The sequence below is a fragment of the Salvelinus alpinus genome, chromosome 23, assembly GCF_045679555.1.
Source record: "Salvelinus alpinus chromosome 23, SLU_Salpinus.1, whole genome shotgun sequence".
Taxonomy (NCBI): Eukaryota; Metazoa; Chordata; class Actinopteri; order Salmoniformes; family Salmonidae; genus Salvelinus; species Salvelinus alpinus.
In genome coordinates this window covers 7,226,400-7,250,713 of record NC_092108.1, presented here as the reverse complement: position 1 = coordinate 7,250,713, position 24,314 = coordinate 7,226,400, and the positions used below count along the sequence as shown (strand labels likewise).

General features: G+C 39.6%; 1 protein-coding gene across 2 annotated transcripts in view; it reads left to right on the top strand.

Annotated features, from left to right (window-relative positions):
- Window positions 1–4,636: 4,636 nt before the first annotated feature.
- Window positions 4,637–24,314, top strand: part of LOC139550140 (vasoactive intestinal polypeptide receptor-like) — a 119,115-nt gene continuing 99,437 nt past the window's right edge. For both annotated transcript variants that reach the window (XR_011669983.1, XM_071360791.1), the window contains exon 1: window positions 4,637–4,884. Coding sequence is in view for 1 of the 2 variants with exons in the window: in XM_071360791.1 (XP_071216892.1) it covers window positions 4,831–4,884 (54 nt within the window). In the remaining variant the exon portion in view is untranslated. The remainder of the gene's footprint in view (window positions 4,885–24,314) is intronic.

The following is a 24,314-nucleotide window of genomic DNA, read 5'->3' as shown; positions in this document are numbered from 1 at the left end:
TGTATGTACTTACACCGCATCCAGACAGAATCCTGAATCTACGTTTCTATAGGTTAAACAGAAACAGATAAACGCCACGACTACTACAGGGCGCATTTCACACTGTCAAAAGCAATGACCTCTCTGGCCACCCCCTCCCCCCCCTCCCCCCGATGCAGAATGCAGATCAATGTGGATGCAACAGTCTAACGTGAACGCCCTTGTTCGAAGATAGAAGATGGTCATTCAGATGAGTAGCCTACTGAGTCCGTCTGTCCCTTACTTCACTACCCAGGTTTTACACATAGTGGGAGATTGATGGTCCACTCATTCTACCACTGTGTTTCACCAGAGAAGGTGAAAGGATTTTTATTGAGGTTCGAACAATCAACGTGTAATGTATGTACTGTGTTATTTACGGCCACCAGAGCAGAGGCTGAGAATAACGTTCCTCTTTTAACAGATAAGATGAACTCATAGACCACAGTTCAGCAGATCATTCAGGAGATAAGAGACAGACATGGGGTGGAACAGAGCAGTCATCTTCCTCTCTCGCACGCACACACACACACACACACACACACACACACACACACACACACACACACACACACACACACACACACACACACACACACACACACACACACACACACACACACACACACACACACACACACACACACACACACACACACACACACACACACACACACACGCACACACACACGCACACACACACACACACACACACAGACTCTAGACTGATTTATGGATATTTTCTTCACTGTGCATCTGAACACACGGATGCACGCATGCACATACACACACAGGGAAACTGGTGTATGCACGCACACTCATCTGCACACTCATCTACACACTCATCTGGGGGTCCATCTGCCTAGTTTGAGCTCCTCCTGTCCTGCCTGACCCGGTCCTGTCCTGCCCTGTCCTTTCCGGTCCAGTCCTGCCAGCTGATAAAATAATAATTTTGTCCTAGAGGGAGAGTTGTTTAGGAAGAGTTGGAGGAGTCCTAGCCTGCTACTTTTCGCTGCAGGATAATACAACCTGGTCTCATAGACTAGACGTAACATAGTACATGTCATTTCAAGACACTCAAATTAGTACGATTATGTTACATTTGGTATGGTTACATAAGGCAAATGGTTCCTTAACTTCTCACGAGTCACCAACCCTGATCCGGTAGCACCCCCCCCCCCCCCCCCCCACTGAGTAGCATAGCTAGCATAGCGTCACAAGTAACTTGTAGCATCTAAATATCATTAAATCACAAGTCCAAGACACCAGATGAAAGATACAGGTCTTGTGAATAAAGCCACCATTTCAGATTTTTAAAATGTTTTACAGGGAAGACACAATATGTAAATCTATTAGCTAACCACGTTAGCAAAGGACACGATTTTTTTACTCCCAATAGTTTTTTCCTGCGTCAGTAGCTATCACTAATTCGACTAAATAAAAATATATATAGCCACTAACCAAGAAACAACTTCATAAGATGACAGTCTGATAACATATTTATGGTATAGCATAGTTTTTTTTTGGAAAAATGTGCATTTTTCAGGTATAAATCACAGTTCTACATTGCAGCTGCAATCTGAAATAGTGCTGACCCAGCCAGAACAATTACAGAGACCAACGTCATATAACGAATTACTCATCTTAAAACATTTCAGAAAAATACACAGCGTACAGATATTGAAAGCCCAACATCTGGTGAATCCAAACAATATTTCAGATTTATTAAATGTTTTATAACGAAAACAAAATGTAGCGCTAAATTAGCATAGCTATACCAGGCAGATTCGGCTAGGCGCCCACGGCCAGTTCACATGCACAACAGATATGATATAACATCGTAAATTGGGTCTTACTATGGCTGATCTTTCATCAGAATGTTGATCAAAGTGTCCTTTGTCAAGATGAGTCGTTGGTTCCGTTCAGAATTGTTCCTTTCCCACTCCATTTAGCACAGGTACTGGTCGAGTGGCACGGATCTCTCAAACGTAAATAAAATCAGACAACGGAACACCACAAAACTCCCGAAAAAATTCAAATAATCTGATTAAACTATATTGAAAAAACATACATTACGATGATATGGTCACATGTATCAAACAAAATTCGACACGGAGATAGTTTTCATCCATAACGCCAGCAAAACAGTACACAATCGCAGCTCCAACTCGTGCGAATCAGAAAACCGGAAGTCGTCGGTCACGCCAAAGAAATAGGTCTTATTTCACGTCAGTACCAGATAAACAAAGAATTTCTCCTCTGACGTCCTCTTGACACCCAGAGGCAGGCGAATGAAGTGTGTTTCTGGTCATAGGGGTCATGACCATATATAGGCAGAGCGTTGAAGCGAGCATAGACTTCTTGCATTCTACTTCTTGGTCAGGGAAAGTGCTGTCAAATGACTTGTGTATCACTCAGAGACAAAATTGAAACGGTTTTAGAAACTAGAGATTGTTTTCTTTCCAATGGTATTATTTATATGCATATAGTAAGAGCAATAATTGAATAAGAGGCAGTTTAATCTGTAGAGCAAATTATGCTAATGGGAAAATAGCACCCCCTGTATTCTCAAGAAGTTAAGGCAAAAACAAAAGCAGGATGGTTTGTAGGGATTGATGGCTGGGCGCATAACGCAAACGTCTAGCAACCCAAATGTTGCGAGTTTGAATCTCAACACAGACAACATTAGCATTTTAGCTAATTAGCAACTACTTCACCTAACCCTAACCTTAACCCTTTAACCTAACTCCTAAACTTAACCCCTAACACCTAACCCCTAGCCTAGGTAATAATAGCCAACCTGCTAACGTTAGCCACCTAGCTAAAATTTGTAACATATCACGCGTTTTGTAAATTCGTAACATATTGTACTTTCTGCGAATTTGTAATGTACTGTACATTTTGCAAATTTGTAACATATAATACAAAATGTAATTTGTAACATATCATGGGAATTGGGTGATGGACATCTACAAATGAATACATACCATACAAAATGAAAAAAATACAACTAAATTCAATATCTCGGCTTTACGTACAGAATAACATGAAATGCTCTGAGACCCGGTTAGATAATATGGCCGTGTTTAAGATTTTATCAACTCGCCCAGGTGTGTGGTGTGTGTGTGTGTGTGTGTGTGTGTGTGTGTGTGTGTGTGTGTGTGTGTGTGTGTGTGTGTGTGTGTGTCTGTGTGTGTGTGTGTCTCTGTGTGTGTGTGTGTCTCTGTGTGTGTGTGTCTCTGTGTGTGTGTGTGTGTCTGTGTGTGTGTGTGTCTGTGTGTGTGTGTGTCTGTGTCTCAGTCTGGGGCATTTACATCCCACATTAATATTAAGTTACGCCAGTGGTCGGAGAGTGAACTTAGAACACAGTAGACACAACATAACACAGTGTCACGAGACTTCCAACATTTTGTAACATAGCTGACTGGAATGGGACAGAAAGCTGCACCTGTAAATTCAAATGATATTTCATTACATGTTGACCTTTCACTGATAAGGAAAATAATTTAAAGGAGTGTTTATGAGCAGTGATGTAAAAAGTACCCAACTGTCATACTTGAGTAAAAGTATAGATACCTTAATAGAAAATTACTCAAGTAAACGTGAAAGTCAGTAAATTACTACTTGAGTAAAAGTCTGAAAGTATTTGGTTTTAAATGTACTTAAGTATCAAATGTAAAAGTATAAATAATTTCAAATTCCTTATATTAAACAAACCAGATGGCACCATTTTATTTGTATTTTTATTGACGGATAGCCAGGCGGCTAGCCAGGCACACTCCAACACTCAGACATACTTTACAAACGAAGCATTTGTGTTTAATGAGTCTGCCAGATCAGAGGCAGTAGGGATGACCAGGGATGTTCTCTTGATAAGTGTGTGAATTGGACCATTTTCCTGTCAAAATGTAACGAGTACTTTTGGGTGTCAGGAAAATGGATGGAGTAAAAAGTACATACTTTTCTTTAGGAATGTAGTGAAGTAAAAGTAAAAGCAAAAATACAAAAATTAAAGTAAAGTACAGATACCTACTAGTTTTACTTAAGTACTTTACACAACTGTTTATGATTAAGACAGTCGTGCCCAATCAGAGAAAGCATTGTGCCCATGGTTTCCCGTGGTTTTATCCTCATTTCACAGGCTAATTGTGCACACAGTAGGCGGGAAATGTATGATAAACGAGGTTACCGTGATTTTTACAGAATAAATAGGTTGGTTTTCTCTTGTTGTGGGGCAACGGGGGATATTTTAGCTCATTCGATTTCTTTATTCCAAGATTTGATTATGACAGCATAATAACACATGGCAACACAATGTCATATCTGATTCGGCATAATTGTAGTAATTGTAGATTCGGCATAATTGTCAAATCACAATTGAGCTACAAACACTTTATGACGTATGCAACTTTATAATTTGAGTTGTTCTCAGTTTTTCAACTATGTATTTTATGATGAATAGAGAGGACAGGGAAATTGCTGTCTTCCTCCAGGTGGAAGAACCCAGAATACAATTTATAAACGAGGGAAGTTCCGAGGCGCACCGAAAGGGTGCGGTTCCCTTCTGACTTCGCTGTCATTGCTCCTCAGTAGAGTAGTGGTTGAAAAGTGTGTCCACGGTGAGAGGTGAAGATTTGATCACAGCGCAATACGCACGCTCATACTAACGATCCGAGGTGGCTACAATAACTTATCACAGAGTTTCTTTATTCGAAATTATAGTGAATGTTCGTGTTCAAAAGCATGTACAGTTTTATTATCTTTCTTGGATATTAAAAAAGAAGACAAATCGTTTCTTTATCGACCGGCGTTATGGATGTTTCCAAAGGTGTCTTGGTTTTAACTCTAGTCTGCACGTTGAGACCGGTAAGTACTATTACTAAAGTTCATTTTCGCATTCTCTATTCTGCCTACCCTATTTGTGACAACTTTGGTGGTTTTGGTGAACGAACGGAAGCTTTTCTGAACATGAAAAATAAGCAAAATGATTCATTATGTGATTCACGAATGTTCCAAATTTGCAACATTTACTTCCGGTGAATAACAATGACAAGTAAACATAGATTCTGACTATTTAAATTGAAGGTTATAGACAATTTTTTAGGATGCATTACCTTTAGCGTAGGCTTTTAGTTTATTGGTCTTTTCAACATATTGCAGAAGCTGTGAGGAGGACATATTACAAATAAATAGAAACGTGCACTTTTGTGTGCAGGCTACAATATTTCTGTTTTAACGCCATTGATGTATGTGTGTTCTAGACTGCTACTGAAAGACTGATGATTTAAGCACGAATGTTACGTGTGTCGGTTAGGATGGAGGGTGAGGTGGGGGTTGCTTGCCTCGACCATCAACCCCCCCCACCCCCCCACCCCAAAAAAATGCTGATTCAACCAGTGTGCGTCCAGTGGGGCCTGTGTAAACGCCAATTTTTGTTGTCATTATCATTAATCCAAAAATGTGTGATTCATTCATAGGGTTTTAGTAAATAAAACCCAGCTAGCACATTTGGTTGCTTAGAAGTAGTGGGAACGTACTTCTAGGAATGAAACCACACGTTTACTGACAGGTAAAACTAAACGTTTTTTAAACATTCTGAGAATGGAAGTGAACATTTTGCCTGTTTTGGGAACTTATATATTTAGGATGCAGGGAGGTTCTGAGAACCTTCTACTATGGTTCCAGGGAGATTCTGAGAACGTTTTACTACGATTCCAGGGAGGTTCTGAGAAACTTTTATTATGGTTGCGGGGAGGTTCTGAGAATGTTTTACTATGGTTCCCTGAAAGTTTTCCTGGGTGGTTTTATTAACGTTCTGAGAATGGAAATTAGAGGTTATTTGAAGGTAATTACATAACATTCTGAAAACAAGTATCAACAAGACTTTTAATAACACTGCCAGCTTAGTTTGGGTTATCTGTTTTGAACTCTAAACACAGACAGGACCACCAGGAAATTAATTTGCTTAGGCATTAATCATGCAAACACTTTTCTTAATTATTGCGGCAGTCAGTGAGATTCAAACCTGTGATCTTCTGTTTCCTATCCATGGAATTAGTCCACTGCGCCACCAGGATGGAGCAAGCACCCCCTGTTTTTGAACTCATACAAAGCTGTTAATTTTTGTCTATTTCATTAAGATCTTGGCATGATAGAGGATAGAGAGAGTTTTGTTGATGCTGAGAACAGAATGTATATGTTTTTAACCTTTTGTCAATAGGGGGAGCTGTTAGCATTATTTTTTTTTTTACATTTCCAAATTAAACTGCCTCGTGCTAAATTCTTGATCGTACAATATGCATATTATTGTTATTATTGGATAGAAAACAGTCTATAGTTTCTATAGGAGTTGAAATTTTGTCTCTGAGTGGTACAGAACAATTTTTACAGCACTTTTCATGACAGGGTTCAGATTTCAGAAATTTTTACCTCTGATCTGGGGTCTGTTTATAAGGCCACAGTGAATGCTATGAAGAAACCGACACTACCTACGTCTTCCTCTGGGTGTCTGTACGTCATCACGTTTTCAATGAACTCGATGGGACGTTCACAGCCATTATAAATGACAAAAATGTACAGAGACCCCTCTTTCTCAACGTGCGCCTCAAGCGTGAAGGCCATCGGACCTGTCTCGTTCCAAATCGTTTTCTAACCAGCTATATTTCTCCGGTCATGTTTTCAGTCGTTATAGTTGTTAAAAACATCATAATGTAGTTAATTTGAAACGTTTTATAGCAATTTATATCCGTTTAGTGCGATTCTGAGGAATTTATTTGTCGTGCACTTTCTAGCTTTGGGAACGTTTCGCGGTCTCGGTCGTTGTTAGTGGACATTTCGAAGGACAGAGGACATCTATCGACCAAAAGACGTTTATAACATAGAAAGGATACATTGCCCAAGAATATGATGGAAGATCAGCTCAAAGTAAGCAATATTTAATATGATAAACCGTGTTTCTGTCGAAATATTTTAAACGCATTTTTCGCCATTTTGTTTTGTATAGCTTCACTTGGCCAACCCTGTATTGAAAAGTAAGGATAATTTTAAAAATGTAAATCAGCGGTTGCATTAAGAACTAATTTGTCTTTCGATTCCTGTCAACCCTGTATTTTTTAGTCAAGTATATGATTAGCTTTTAATTAAACTAGATCACTCTGATAGATGACGTCAGACATATTGAGGCTTGATTTCCTAGTATTTTCATTGTGTAACCACGGTTTTGTATGGCTAAATATGCACCTTTTCGAACAAACTGTATATGTATGTTGTAAAATGATGTTACAGGAGTGTCATCGGAAGAATTCTGAGAAGGTTAGTGAAAAAATTAATATCTTTTGGCGGTGATTACGTTATAGCGCTCTTTGGCTGGAATCGATGCTCTGGTAACGTTTTCACATGTAGTATGCTAACTTATCGATTTATTGTGTTTTCGCTGTAAAACGCTTAGAAAATCTGAAATATTGTCTGGAATCACAAGATCTGGGTCTTTCCATTGCTATGCTTTGTCTATTCTTATGAAATGTTTTATGATGAGTAAATTGGTCATACACGTTGCTCTATCTAGTAATTCTAGTGGATTTGTGATGGTCGGTGCAATTGTAAACTGTGATTTCTACCTGAAATATGCACTTTTTTCTAACAAAAACTATCCTATACCATGAATATGTTATCAGACTGTCATCTGATGGTTTTTTTTATAGGTTATTGGCTATCAATATCTTAGTTGAGCCGAATTGGTGATAGCACCTGAAGGAGTAAGAAACTGATGGAGTTAGAATAGTGGTGTATTTTGCTAACGTGTTTAGCTAATAGATTTACATATTTTGTCTTCCCTGTAAAACATTTTAAAAATCTGAAATGGTGGCTTTATTCACAAGATCTGTATCTTTCATCTGGTGTCTTGGACTTGTGATTTAATGATATTTAGATGCTACTATCTACTTCTGAAGCTATGCTATCTATGCTAATCAGTGTGTGGGGGGTGGGGGGTGCTCCCGGATCCGGGTTTCTGAGGCAGTAAAAGTTAAATAACATTCTTAGAACATTCTTTGAACGTTACCATGTTTTATTGTGGTTTTTATGGAATGTTTTCTTAATGTTCTGAGAACACGACTTTAAATAGAACCATGAAGAAACCTGCAGAAAACTTTATTTAATCAGAATAGGCAATGTAGACGATTTATCCAGAGTGCCTTGGTGTGTCTGGGGCATGTATTCGTAACACAGTGTCAACATCATCAATACACCAGAGGCTGAGTGATTCTAACACTCAACCATTGTTAACTTCCATTGGAAGATGCTGTTGTATAGCCTACCTCCTGCAGTTTCTGGGAACTCGTCTGTATTAGGGCCATTGTAGCGGTCCTATGTGTAGCTGGTGTAGAGAGTCAGCCGCAGGACAGCAGATATGAGTAATTAAAGTACTTTACTCAAGAAAATACAAATATACAAGGCAACAATGATAGCCCACAAACACAGACCGAATTACTATAAACAATCACTCACGAAAACCACATGGGGAACAGAGGGTTAAATAATAAACAAGTAATTGGTTGAGTGAAGCCAGGTGTGATAAGACAAAGACAGAACAAATGGAAAATGAAAAGTGGATCGGCGGTGGCTAGAAAGCCTGTGAAGTCGACTGCCGAACGCCGCCCGAACAAGGAGAGGGACCGACTTCGGTGGAAGTCGTGACAGCCATATAATTTACAAGAGGCTAACAATTTTCCTCTCATCCTATCCTATCCTAGAGTTGCACAGTATACTGAAATGTCTGTACTTTTTTGATACTAGAACAGGAAAAACAGTTTGGTTCTAGAATTTGTTACTTTCGGAACATCTGTCAAATGTGTCTCACGGATAAATCAAGTCAAATCAAATGTTATTAGTCACATGCCCCCGAATACAACACGTGTAGTAGACCTTACAGTGAAATACTTACTTACGAGCCCCTAACCAACAATGCAGTTTAAAAAAAATACGAGAAGGAATAAGAAATAAAAGTAACAAGTAATTAAAGAGCAGCAGTAAAATAACAATAGCGAGACTATACACAGGGGGGCACCGGTTAGTTGATGTAATATGTACATGTAGGTAGAGTTATTAAAGTGACTATGCATAGATGATAACAACAGAGAGTAGCAGCAGTCTGTTTACCCCTAGTATTTTGTTTGTGATAATATGCAAACCATCATGCAAAATATGCTAATGTCAAAGCAGATTGCCATCAAAACTATGTTCATTCGGACTCGCTGTCACGTCTCTCCCAAAGAGGAACTATTACCTCAGCGACCAGACTATGTGTGTGAATACTGGGCTCCGATGGGGCCCGCCCCTTGCCTCCTGAATGATGGCAGACTTTTATCAAATAAGCTACTTCAATGCAAATGTTGTTGATCAGTACGATAAAATAAGTCCCAAATGTACGAGAGAAAGATATTGTTTGTCATCTGTAGCTCCGTGAAATCAGCTCAATAACACAATGCATTCACAGAATCCTATTGAATATTCCTTCACCTGTATTTGGACTACACAGAATCCTATTGAATATTCCTTCACCTGTATTTGGACTACACAGAATCCTATTGAATATTCCTTCACCTGTATTTGGACTACACAGAATCCTATTGAATATTCCTTCACCTGTATTTGGACTACACAGAATCCTATTGAATATTCCTTCACCTGTATTTGGACTACACAGAATCCTATTGAATATTCCTTCACCTGTATTTGGACTAGACAGAATCCTATTGAATATTCCTTCACCTGTATTTGGACTACACAGAATCCTATTGAATATTCCTTCACCTGTATTTGGACTACACAGAATCCTATTGAATATTCCTTCACCTGTATTTGGACTAGACAGAATCCTATTGAATATTCCCTCACCTGTATTTGGACTACACAGAATCCTATTGAATATTCCTTCACCTGTATTTGGACTAGACAGAATCCTATTGAATATTCCTTCACCTGTATTTGGACTACACAGAATCCTATTGAATATTCCTTCACCTGTATTTGGACTAGACAGAATCCTATTGAATATTCCCTCACCTGTATTTGGACTACACAGAATCCTATTGAATATTCCCTCACCTGTATTTGGACTACACAGAATCCTATTGAATATTCCTTCACCTGTATTTGGACTACACAGAATCCTATTGAATATTCCTTCACCTGTATTTGGACTACACAGAATCCTATTGAATATTCCTTCACCTGTATTTGGACTACACAGAATCCTATTGAATATTCCTTCACCTGTATTTGGACTAGACAGAATCCTATTGAATATTCCCTCACCTGTATTTGGACTACACAGAATCCTATTGAATATTCCTTCACCTGTATTTGGACTAGACAGAATCCTATTGAATATTCCCTCACCTGTATTTGGACTACACAGAATCCTATTGAATATTCCTTCACCTGTATTTGGACTACACAGAATCCTATTGAATATTCCTTCACCTGTATTTGGACTAGACAGAATCCTATTGAATATTCCCTCACCTGTATTTGGACTAGACCTAGGCTAAGTCTTGATGTACCCAGTTTATCAATCGAGATTTACCATTCAAATAAATTATTACCATTGTGTTGTTATGTAGATTGATTGGTAAAAAATAAAGTCAAATTGATCGTATGGATGTATAATTGTTTAATTAAAGCATGCGTGGCTGTCTCTGAAAACTGTTGACGTAAAACAATTCTAATATAAAGATATTCAAATCAAATCAAATTTATTTATATAGCCCTTCGTACATCAGCTGATATCTAAAAGTGCTGTACAGAAACCCAGCCTAAAACCCCAAACAGCAAGCAATGCAGGTGTAGAAGCACATATTGAACTCAAAAGACGCCCAACGATTGAATAGAGCAAATAGCAGAGTTTATCTGTCTGGATCAAGTGCCATTCTGTGACTTTGGCTAATATGCCTTTATTTTTCTTTTTTTACAGTGGTAATGTTTTCATATCATTTTTGTATCAAGTATCGTGATGGTCTCGTGATACTAAATTTGGTATTGGGTATCGACAGTCGAAATGCTAATGTCATGGCAACGCTGTCTTGTCCTAGTCTGATAAGGCTACACAAGGACAGGTTCAACCATTTTTTTCAGTCCTGCATGATGCAGTTTCGTGTTTGATTAGAGTCTAAACTAAGAATGAAAAATCTATGATATCATTGGATGATGCTGTTGTTATCTCCTGTTCAGTGGTCTTTCATGTAGAAACGTAAATCTGTTATCTCTTGTTCAGTGGTCTTTCATGCAGAAACGTAAATCTGTTATCTCTTGTTCAGTGGTCTTTCATGTAGAAACGTAAATCTGTTATCTCCTGTTCAGTGGTCTTTCATGTAGAAACGTAAATCTGTTATCTCCTGTTCAGTGGTCTTTCATGAAGAAACGTAAATCTGTTATCTCCTGTTCAGTGGTCTTTCATGTAGAAACGTAAATCTGTTATCTCCTGTTCAGTGGTCTTTCATGTAGAAACGTAAATCTGTTATCTCCCGTTCGGTGGTCTTTCGTGTAGAAACGTAAATCTGTTATCTCTTGTTCAGTGGTCTTTCATGTAGAAACGTAAATCTGTTATCTCCTGTTCAGTGGTCTTTCATGTAGAAACGTAAATCTGTTATCTCTTGTTCAGTGGTCTTTCGTGTAGAAACGTAAATCTGTTATCTCCTGTTCAGTGGTCTTTCGTGTAGAAACGTACATCTGTTATCTCTTGTTCAGTGGTCTTTCATGTAGAAACGTAAATCTGTTATCTCTTGTTCAGTGGTCTTTCATGTAGAAACGTAAATCTGTTATCTCTTGTTCAGTGGTGTTTCATGTAGAAAGGTAAATGAAAGACATGATGTATTGTTAACTTGTTAGACCATTCTGATAATTTAAGGAAATGCAACTAATCAACAAAAAAATACGTTAAAAAAAAGCAAAGGGAGATGGCAGAAGGCGCCGGACAACAGGCTTTCAGGTGAAGACCGTTGTTTTAGTAACAGCATGGTGGTGATACGCAGTAGACTTGGATATGAAATGTACATGACGTAGTTCGGTCCTTGAGCTGTTCCTGTCTATTAATGTTCTGTATTATGTCATGTTTCCTGTTCTGTGTGGAACCCCAGGAGGAGTAGCTGCTGCTTTTGCAACAGTTAATGGGGATCCTAATAATATACCCCCAAAAATATAAAATATATAGTTGGATCTACGAAAATAAGAAAAACTAGGCTATAAAACGGTCTCTCAAAACACTGTTTACATCGAACTACTTTTAAACAGAGAGCTGACATTAACCTTCTAAAATACATCTCAATGTTACATCTTATCAAAATAAGTCATTTAATCAAAAATAATACAGAACTCATACATGTATCTTATCCAAATAACAAACAGGGAGAAACCAAACCCCTGATTCAAGATCGGCGCCTCCAAACTGGGTATGAATGGGCACCCAACCATCATGCCACCTCTCCCCTAGAACCTAGGTTGGAGAATATAAACTGGAAAGATTCGCTGTCTAATCAAATGTAGATGTTGGATTGACAAATTCCTGTTATACCTCTTGATGTGTGGAGAAAAAGTTTTTTATTTTATTTTTTTAAGTACCTCGATTGGAGGATGCCAGTCAGCTAGTATGTGTCCAATCAATTATTATAAATTATTATTATATTCTTCTTCAGATTTGGTATGCTTTGTGTGTCCACTTATTCCCTTCAAATCATCTTCGTCCCAAATGGCACCCTATTCCTAATATAGTGCACTACTTTTGACCCCAAATAGCACCCTATTCCCTATATAGTGCACTACTTTTGATGAGGGTCCATAGGGAATAGGGTGGCATTTGAGAATGATCCCTTGTGTGTATAGTCAGAATTGACTGTCCTTCATCTCCGTCTTAGAAACTCTAGCGAGGGAGAGGGAGGCTCTGTTGAAAATGGATTCTGTGTATTGGTCACTTTTTTCAATTTTCTGCCAAGAGTCCCTGAGATTGCTCCAGGCTTTTGTCACTATCGAACGCAGTCAACAGGCATTTGCACACCATTGAACGCAGTCTAAAGCTCTGAGACCAGGCTGATTGTACTTTTTTTTGTAGCTAGGAAAGTGGTCGACCTGGGGAGAGAGGATAGAAGGACCCCTGCCTCTAGGGGCAATATGTAATCTGGAGTCTATGAGTCTCTAGGACCCCTGCCTCTAGGGGCAATATGTAATCGGGAGTCTAGGAGTCTCTAGGACCCCTGCCTCTAGGGGCAATATGTAATCTGGAGTCTAGGAGTCTCTAGGACCCCTGCCTCTAGGGGCAATATGTAATCTGGAGTCTAGGAGTCTCCACTCCAGTGTTCTAGGAACCCTGGTCATTTCTTTTCTGAGAGTCTCTGACATTTTTCACAGCTTTGGTACCTCACACTGCAAGTCCCCAGTTCTTTGTCCCAAATGGCACCCTATTCACTAAATAATGCACTACTTTTGTTCTGGTCTACAGTGAAATATCTTAAAAACAAGAAAACACATTTTAAGTGAGATGGAGGGATTGGTCTGAAGCTGAAAAAGAAATTAAATTCACATGAGCACCACAATGCGTACTTTACCCATGCTCTCCCAAGGTTTTTCAGCACACAGCTTTGACCTACTACAGTAGCTACTGTATATTGGTCTATTGTACTAAAACTAATGTGTAGGCAGGCTGCTTAGGATTCAAACCTTCTCAAACAGCCTCATTCATACTCTTAGAGGAGTTGCTCCTGATTTGTTTCACATATAAAGTAATGTATTGCGTTCTTCCCAACCCACACTAAGCCATTACCCCATTCTAATACCCTTTCAAGCTTTTAAAAAAAATTATATGAAAGCAAGCTTTGCTTTTATACTTATAACACCATTAGGCTTGATTGAGTGAGCTGTTTTATTTCGTAGTACTGTGGTGCCTGCAATACATGTAATTGAAAAATAAATAGATTTCCTGTTTTGGTGAGTAGGTTCCGAACATAATAACAGGAGGTGGAGTGTTCAACGCAGCCACTCATATACATTATACAGTATATATATATATATCTGTCCATCTGCACTTAACGCTGTTTTTGTTCGACCTTTTTCCTTGGTTTTTACACCAGAAGGTGTAAAACACAACATTATTATACAACATTATAATACATCGTAACACAGCAATACAAGTCAAGTAAAAAGTACACAAAAATAACAAATGGCAACAGAAATAATGCAGTTGTTAGTATTTATTAACGACTGATTTTCCAGGGAAGCGAAAAACCAGAAATCCATTTAAGCCAATAAAGACTAAACTGGAACATGGAGAAAGAAAGCTCCTGGAAAACAAACACAATAGTTACTATGTAGTCGTTAATTATTTACATAAACATGTACTTTAAAGTCTACAGAAGGCCTAGTACTACGTTACCTGTAAACAATAGTGAGTTATTACAAAATAGACAATTTACAATCAAACGTACTTTATCAGATATAGTCAACTTTGTACATACAATTCAGGGATGGCCACAATTGCTCTTGAAAAGCTACATGGTTATTGTTGATGGGCAAAAAAAATTATGGACACATATCGGGATATTATTTTTGATGATATATCATATTGTATCGTATTATTTTCGCGCTAGTTGAATGTACCTGCACCAAAACTCCAGTATTTGTCCTTCATACTGTAGCTTGTTCTCCATCTTTAAAAAAAAATTATGAATAGGAAGCCAATTTGTTTTCGAGCACTTTAATTCCATGACTAATCAATCTTGTTTTCTCATGGCTCTCTCTTGTCCCCCTGCAGCAGACATCAAATCAAATTGTATTTGTCACATGCACTGAATACAGCAGGTGTAGACCTTACCGTGTAATGCTGACTTACAAGCCCTTAACCAACAATGCAGTTCAACAAATAGAGTTAAGAAAATATTTACTAACTAAAGTAAAAAATGTAATAAAAAGTAACACAATAAATATATACTATATACAGGGGGTGCCGGTACCGAGTCAATGTGCAGGGGTACAGGTTAGCCGAGGTCATTTGTACATGTAGGTAGGGGTAAAGTGACAATGCATTGATAATAAACAGTGAGTAGCAGCAGTGTAATAACAAAGGGGGGGGGGGGGGGTCAATGTAAGTAGTCCGGGTGATTAATTGTTCGTCAGTCTTATGGCTTGGGAGTAGAAGCTGTTAAGGAGCCTTTGTCCTAGATTTGGCACTCGGTACCGCTTGCTGTGCGGTAGCAGAGAGAACAGTCTATGACTTGGGTGACTGGAGTCTGTGACAATATTTGCTGTCTTCCTCTGACACCGCGTAGTATATCGGTCCTGGATGGCAGGAAGCTTGGCCCCAGTGATGCACTGGGTCGTACGCACTACCCTCTGTAGCGCCTTACTGTCGGATGCACAGCAGTTGCCATACCAGGTGGTGATGCAACCGGTCAGGATGCTCTCAATGGTGCAGCTGTATAACTTTTTAAGGATCTGGGGACCCATGCTAAATCTTGTCAGTCTCCTGATGGGGAAAAGGTGTTGTCATGCACTCTTCACGACTGTCTTGGTATGTTTGGACCATGACAGTTTGTTAGTGATGTGGACACCAAGGAACTTGAACCTCTCGACACGCTCCACTACAGCCCAGTCAAAGTTAATTGGGGCCTGTTCAGCCCGCCTTTTCCTGTAGTCCACGATCAGCTTGTTTATCTTGATCACGTTGAGGGAGAGGTTGTTGCCCTGGCACCACACTGCCAGGTCTCTGACCTCCTCCCTGTCTCATCGTTGTCGGTAATCAAGCCTAACGCTGTTGTGTCATCAGCAAACTTAATGATGGTGTTGGAGTCATGTTTGGCCACGCAGTTGTGGGTGAACAGGGAGTAAAGGAGGGGACTAAGTACACACCCCTGAGGCGCCCCTGTGTTGAGGATCAGCGTGGAAGATATGTTGTTAACTACACTTACCACCTGGGGGCGGCCTGTCAGGAAGACCAGGATCCAGTTGCAGAGGGAGGTGCTTAGTCCCAGGGTCCTTAGCTTAGTGATGAGCTTTGTGGGCACTATGGCATTGAACGCTGAGCTGTCGTCAATGAACAGCATTCTCACATAGGTGTTCCTTTTGTCCAGGTGGGAAAGGGCAGTGTGGAGTGGTATTGAGATTATGTCATCTGTGGATCTGTTGGGGTGGTATGCGAATTGGAGTTGGTCTAGGATTTCTGGGATGATGGTGTTGATGTGAGCCATGACCAGCCTTTCAAAGCACTTCATGGCTACAGACCTGAGTACTATGAGGCGGTAGTCATTTAGGCAGCTTACTTTCTCTATCTTGGGCACAGGGATTATGGTGGTCTGTTTGAAACATGTAGGTATTATAAACTTGGCCAGGGAGAGGTTGAAAATGTCAGTGAAGACACTTGCCAGTTGGTCCGAGTATACGTCCCATTAATCAGTCTGGCCCCGCGGCCTTGTGAATGTTGACCTGTTTAAAGGTCTTGCTCACATCAACTACAGAGAGCGTGATCACACAGTCGTCCGGAACAGCTGGTGGTCTCATGCATACTTCAGTGTTGCTTGCCTCGAAGCGAGCATAAAAGGCATTTAGCTTGTCTGGTAGGCTCGCGTCACTGAGTAGCTCTTTGTAGTCCGTAATAGTTTGCAAGCCCTGCCACATTCAACAAGTGTCAGAGCCAGTGTAGTAGGATTCAATCCTAGTCCTGTATTGGCGCTTTTCCTGTTCGTCTGAGGGCTTTGCGGGATTTCTTCTAAGCATCCGGATTAGTGTCCCGCTCCTTGAAAGTGGCAGCTTCAGCCTTTAGTTCGGTGAGGATGTTTTTTTAATTTTTTTTATTTAACCTTTATTTAACCAGGAAGGGCTCATTGAGATTTAAAATCTCTTTTTCAAGAGCGTCCTGGCCAAGATAGGCAGCACCAAGTCATTACAAAAAATTACAGACAGACAACATGAAAAACTACAAGTAATCTAGTAAAAACCATTCATGAATTCACAAGAGTATAACAATATCAAAAACAGCAAATTAAAAACATTGACAGGTCAGGGAATCAGCCTCAAAATCCTTCATCAGTGATTTAAAAACACCAATCGGGACAAGTTCTTCCAGTTTAAAATTATTTTGTAAGGTGTTCCAAGACGATGGCGCAGAGTACATAAAAGACCTTTTACCAAATTCAGTTCGGACATTTGGAACAGTTAGCAGGATAAAGTCTAACGAACGAAGAGAGTGCCCACCACATTTCTGAACAATAAAAATGCCCAAATAAAAAGGTAGTAAACCCAAAATGGCTTTGTAAATAAAAGTATACCAGTGACTGAGCCTACGAGGGACTAGAGAAGGCCAGCCAACCCTGGTATACAAAGTGCAGTGGTGCGTAAGGGTTTTGCAGTTTAAAATAAATCTCAAAGTGCCATGGTAAAGAGTGTCAATTGATCTCAAACACTGAGCGGAAGCATTCATATATAAAATATCCCCATAGTCTAGTAAAGGCATAAATGTAGCTGATACTAGCCTCCTTCTGGCTTCAAAAGAAAAACAGGCCTTATTCCTAAAATAAAATCCCAATTTCAGCTTCAATTTTTTTGTAAGTTGTTGAATATGCAATTTAAAAGAGAGGCCGTCATCAATTAGAATTCCAAGATATTTATATATGAGGTTACAACCTCAATCTCCTTGCCCTGACAGGTAGTAACAGGTGAAAGGTTCAGAGGTCTATTTCTTGCATTAGAAAACACCATTAGTTTAGTTTTGTCAGTATTGAGGATAAGCTTCAATTGACACAAGGTATGTTGAATAGTATAAAAAGCAGTTTGCAAGTTCTGGAAAGCTTTTGTAAGAGATGAGGCACAACAGTAAATAACAGTATCATCAGCATAAAAATGAAGTTGTGCATTTTGGACATTTTTGTCTAAATCATTTATATAAATAGTGAATAAGAGAGGACCAAGTACAGAGCCCTGGGGTTGCCTGTAACCCATGGCTTCTGGTTGCGATATCTACATACGGTCACTGTGGGGACGACGTCGTCGATGCACTTATTGATGAAGCCGGTGACTGAGGTGGTATACTCCTCAATGCCATTGAATTAATCCTGGAACATATACCAGCCTGTGCTAGCAAAACAGTCCTGTAGCGCAGCAATCGCGTCATCTGACCACTTTCGTATTGAGCGAGTCACTGGTACTTCCTGCTTTAGTTTTTGCTTATAAACAGGAATCAGGAGGATAGAATTATGGTCAGATTTGCCAAATGGAGGGCGAGGGAGAGCTTTATATGCGTCTCTGTGTGTGGAGTAAAGGTGGTCTAGAGTTTTTTCCCCTCTGGTTGCACATGTGACATGCTGGTAGAAATGAAGTAAAACGGATTTAAGTTTGCCTGCATTAAAGTCCCCGGCCACTAGGAGCGCCGCTTCTGGATGAGCATTTTCTTGTTTGCTTATGGCCTTATAGAGCTCGTTGAATGCAGTCCTAGTGCCAGCATCGGTTTGTGGTGTTAAATAGACAGCTACGAATAATACAGATGAGCTTATCATGAGGTACTCTACCTCAGGAAAGCAATACCTTAACATTAGACATCAAGCAAAAGCTGATATTGATAAATAGACATACACCCCCGCCCCTCGTCTTAAACAGACGTAGCTACTCTATCCTGCCGATGCATGGAAAACCCAGCCAGCGCTATAATATCCGTGTCGTCGTTCAGCCATGACTCAGTGAAACATAAGATATTACAGTTTTGAATGTCCCGTTGGTAGGATAGTCTTGATCATAGATCATCCAGTTTATTCTCCAGTGATTGCACGTTGGCCAATAGGACAGATGGTCGCGGCGGTTTAGCCACTTGCCGTCAAATTCTCACAAGGCACCCCGACCTCTGACCCCGATATCTTTGTGTTTTCTTCACGCGTATGAGAGGGATTTGGTCCTGGTCTCGGGGAGGCAGTATATCCTTCGGGTTCAAGAAAAAAATTCTTCATCCAGTTCTAGGTGAGTAATCGCTGTTCTGATGTCCAGAGGCACTTTCGGTCATAAGAGACGGTAGCAGCAACAACTTACAAAATAAGTTACAAACAATGTGAAAAAACGAACAAAACGAACAAAATCGCACAGTTGGTTAGTAGCCCGTAAAACGGCAGCCATCCCCTCCGCTGTCGTTAACTAACTCAAATTGGAACATCGAATCGAAATAAAACCACAGTATCGATTCGCAATACAAATAGAATCATGAGAATCGCAATACATATAGAATCATGAGAATCGCAATACATATCGTATCGTGAGGTCCCTGGCAATTCCAGACCCTAAAGGTTATGCAGGCTTTCTTGTTCAAGCCCAGTTTTACTAGTCAAGGTCTCGATGGACAGCTGAGGTCTCGATGGACAGCTGAGGTCTCGATGAACAGCTGAGGTCTGGATGAACAGCTGAGGTCTCGATGAACAGCTGAGGTCTCGATGAACAGCTGAGGTCTCGATGAACAGCTGAGGTCTCGATGGACAGCTGAGGTCTCGATGAACAGCTGAGGTCTCGATGAACAGCTGAGGTCTCGATGAACAGCTGAGGTCTCGATGGACAGCTGAGGTCTCGATGAACAGCTGAGTGGTAGAATCAGGTGTGGTAGCACTGGGCTTGAACAAAAAGGCCTTCATAACCCTGTGGCTGGTCAATAGCAATTTTGGTAACTCCTAATATAAACACTGTGACAAATGACAAACTGCTAAGAAACACAAAGTCATTAGACAAAATTACACTTTTAATAAGAATACATATTTTCAAATCTGACATTGGATAGGTACTCTTGAATCTTTCAGACACAAATGTTCTTAGTAATGTTTTACACAGATTTCCAACTTCGGTAAAAGAGCACACATTCCCATATAAATGGCAGTATAAATATGAAAACAGATGGGAGTACTCACAGATTTGGAACAGAACATACATAAGTGCTACTGATAGTGTGCGGTGGACGGTGTTTATATGAATAAACGTAAGTCGTTTGTCAGCTCGACGTTGGACAGCTTGACACGTGTTATTATTATTATTTTTTACTTCACAAATGTCAGAAAGTGGCGCCTGAAAAGGAGAAAAAATAGTTTACAACATGTGCAACTTATCACATGTATTTGTACTGTAGGAATGGCATGCATCTGACGGATGAGAACAATGACGTCTTCCTTGAGAGTTTGAGATGTGGTCTCTCCACTGTTCTCTCCTTCGTAGTAGTAATACGTACTAGTACAATTACACGTCACCCTCCCTGTCCCTTGCCACTCAACGATGCCCAACGAACCCAACGGCTCTTTTAAGAGATCATTGTCTTGCTGCATGACCCAGCTACACTTCAGCTTCAGCTCACAGACGGAGGGCCTGATATTCTCCTGTAGAATTCTCTGACACAGAGCAGAATTCATGGTTCCTTCTATTAAGGCAAGTCGTCCAGGTCCTGAGGCAGCAAAGCATCCCCAAACCATCACACTACCACCACCATGCTTGACCGTTGGTATGAGGTTCTTACTGTGGAATGCAATGTTTGGTTTTCTGCAGACTTAATGGGACCCATCTCGTCCAAAAAGTTGACTCAAGTTTGTGAAAAAAGCACCTGGATGATCATCAAGACTCTTAGAAGAATGCTCTATGGCTAGATGGGTCAAAAGTATAACTTTTTTTGGATGAAATGGGTCACATTATGCTTGGTGAAAACCAAACACTGCTGCAGTCATTGCAGGTAAAAGTGGCACAACCAGTTATTGAGTGTAAGGGGGGCAATTACATTTTCACACATGCGCATTGTGTGTTGCATAACTTTGTTTATGAAATAAATGAAATAAGTATGTAATTGTCGTGTTATTTATTCACTCAGGTTCCCTTTATTTAATATTAGGTTTTGGTTGAAGGTCTGATAATATTCAGTATCAAACATATGCAAAAAAATAGAGAAAATCAGAAAGGGGGCATTTTTCACGACACTGTATTTGTTTAAGCTCTGATTCCAGGTCAGCGGTGTACACAGATGACTTCAGCCATATGAAAAACCTTCCATAGCAAAATATACCTAGCTAGCTAGCTAACTTCAATTCTGCTTCTCATTCAACTGGTGTAAGCTGCTAGCTAGCTACAGCTGCTAGCCTTCTACTAGCTAGCTACAGCTGCTAGCCTTCTACTAGCTAGCTACAGCTGCTAGCCTTCTACTAGCTAGCTACAGCTGCTAGCCTTCTACTAGCTAGCTCCTACTGTTACGCTGCAACCGAGTTGCACTCGGTGTTAGAACTCTGAGATTCGGCTGAAAAGATGTTAGGTTTGTTAGAAATGCTACAAAAAGGTAGCCCATCGTTGGTTTTTAATGAGCATAAATGTGCACGTGAGAGCGTTAAATTTATGAATTTGCACACACCTAAAAAAAAGTTTACACTGGCGTATAAACTACAATTGTCTTAGAGTTGAGGAGTGTTACAGAGGTTAGGCCTTACTTTATATTTTTCCAAAAGTTGATGGATACCAAAAAAAAGTGAAATAGTCATTAATGTCAGTTATTTGATGGTTGGTTTCTCTTCATTTCCTGTGAAATAAGGCAGTGATGATTTTTCATACTTGCAATAAGACACCATGGCAACAGCCTCCACGTTGTACGCCTGCTCTATAAGTTCTGGTTGTTCTGTTTTTCCAGTCAGCATCAGTGTCCTTGTGACTATTGTCTTCAACCTACGGAGGAATGCTATTAATTCACACCAGGATGCCTTGTCAGAATAACGCAGCTCTTTCTCTGATTGCTGGCTTCCTTTGAAATAACATTTCAAACCACCCACTAGCCATATTTCCCATATGAGTAAGAGGGATTTTCTCAAAGCAATGTAACGCATCATCCTATACTTTGATGACAATGTGAAGGAATCGGAAGAGGGGTATGACGGTGGTGACAATGACGTCTAGAGAAATGTAAACATCTTGTCTTTGCAATGTTACCGTAAACCTTGCATATTTGTTCTGCTACACAGTGTTACGGAAAACGGTAAATTATACAGTAATTTTTTTTGTATTATCAACAGTAAAATCTTCTGAAACGTTTTACTGCAGCATAGTGTAATTTATGGTGCATTGTGGGAAAATGTTGTGGGCAGGTAAATAATTGCTGTATTTTGTATTGTACTGTAATTCCACCCCACGGAATACAGTACTGTACCGTATTTTAGGAGCTCCAAAAACCTTTTGACCACTAGTGGGTGCATGGTATTGTTTTTTATGGCTCATTAACATATTTTGAGTCGTGCCTTGTAAGCGGCTATATTTGTTGAACCCGTGAATGAGAATGCTATACTAATTTAACTCCTATGTGGTTATAGTGCCACATCAATGCAAATAGGGGTTGTCATATTTTCAACAAAGCAGCACAACATAATTATTATCCCAAGTTTTCAAATTACCGGTTGTTTCTTTGGGAAGATTTATGTATCTTTCTATAAACTAGGGTATCAGTGAGAATGTCCTACTCTGGACAACTTGTTACAGCTGTTGATAAGTCATTGGTAATAATCTGCAATTTTTTTGTTGCTATATTCAATACAATTCACGTGTTGATTTAAAATGTTTAACCCATTATCACGGTTGGTGTTTTGACGGATTTGTCTAAAATCGTGTGACATAAAACATTACTTTTCTGTCCTTGCATTTATGGCAGTGTAAATTGTTATATCATACAGTATATGAAGAATTCATCAGTTAAATTAGACGTTGAACCCTGTACGAATCCTGGATCAAGCTGTTGGACAGTTTATGGTATTGAGATCTCAGAAATACAGTGTAACTATGTAACATTTCCTTTCTCCTTTTATGTTACGGGGTGAAAACAGTTTTCATGGGCACACAAATCCAAAATAAAAATACTAATTGCAAAATCGAAAGCTTGTAACTGGAAGAGTGACCTTACCTTGATACTTAAAATCTAAATCGATACTGTTATTAACGGGGTTCTTCAATAATTATGTATAATACTTGTTGGATGCGCATTTGGTGTCCAGCTGATTAGTTACGCCGTGATATTTTCATCTGATCCAGGAAGGAATTTTATGAATGACGGTCAAGTGACGAACAGCTGTTGTGATAGCGCATGCGATGCAACAACAGCCCAAGAGTTGGAAAAAAAAGAAGGTGTTTGTGAGGAATGTCAAGAATATTTTGGTGTCTCATTCGTTATGCAGGTGAAGACAGTTGTGCCACGTTGGATCTAATACCACTAGAGAATTGGTGTTGGTCATCTGTTGTTTTCTGCAGGGTTTCCTTAGGTTTTAACAGAGAAAGCATCAAGGTAATGTGTTTCTGTTTTCATATATTTTTGTGCCTTGGATTGTACACCGAATCTACTGTGTGCAATTGTGTAGGATAGTTCAACACCCAGTGCTATTCCTATTAATTATAGATAGCTTGGTGGGTTTAAGGCGGCCGCATGCTTCCCAGCCGAAACAGTTTGGAAGAGTTTGTGCAGATATTATGACATTTTGTGATGTTTTTGTTCCTTTTGGACGTAGGTGAGGGTTTTATCGGCTGTTCGGGCACACGTTTTTTTTCTGGAGGCAAGCCGAAGTCTACGCCCCTTCGTCGGTGATTGGTCAACAGTAGGGATTCTTCAATAAAGTCTTTGTTGACATTCAACGAGAGACGACTCATTTTTATGCACATTTTTTTTTATTGAGAAATACTGCACCAAACATCTAGTTACAGTAAGATCCCCCCCCCCCGCAAAAATGTGAGTTATTTTAGATTAATTCAGAATATTTTGAAGAAGTGTATACCGGCTACGGCGTCTCAAAATGGACAAACATGTTCAAGCGTAGGTATTTTAATGGAGTATGCAAGCATTCTCGTTCGGTTCAGCTGAACTGATGCATGCTGACGCCTTTATTGACAATATGATCTGGTAATTAAAAAGCATGACAAAATACATTTTCTTTTCATTGTTACATCTGCAATTTTAAACAATACAAGGGACTTGAAGTACCCTACTTAAATTTGGAGCTCAGAAATTCAAGTACTGGAATAGGTCCTACCTTGAAAATCAGTCATGTCCTCAATTTGGTGCTTGACAAGTCCTTATAATTATTATTATTTTGATCTGTTTTTTGTTGTGAGAGATGTGACCAGTTTTGTTTGTTTCCTGTCGCTTCATTTGAAGGGTGTTGCGCTACTCCGTTGTGGTAAAACCACGTTGCGGTTTCTATGAGGACGACAGCATCTAAATGTTGGCTTCAACTTTGCTTTCCATGCAAATCCTTCCATTAAAAAAAGGAACCTGCTTTTTTTGGGATAACTTT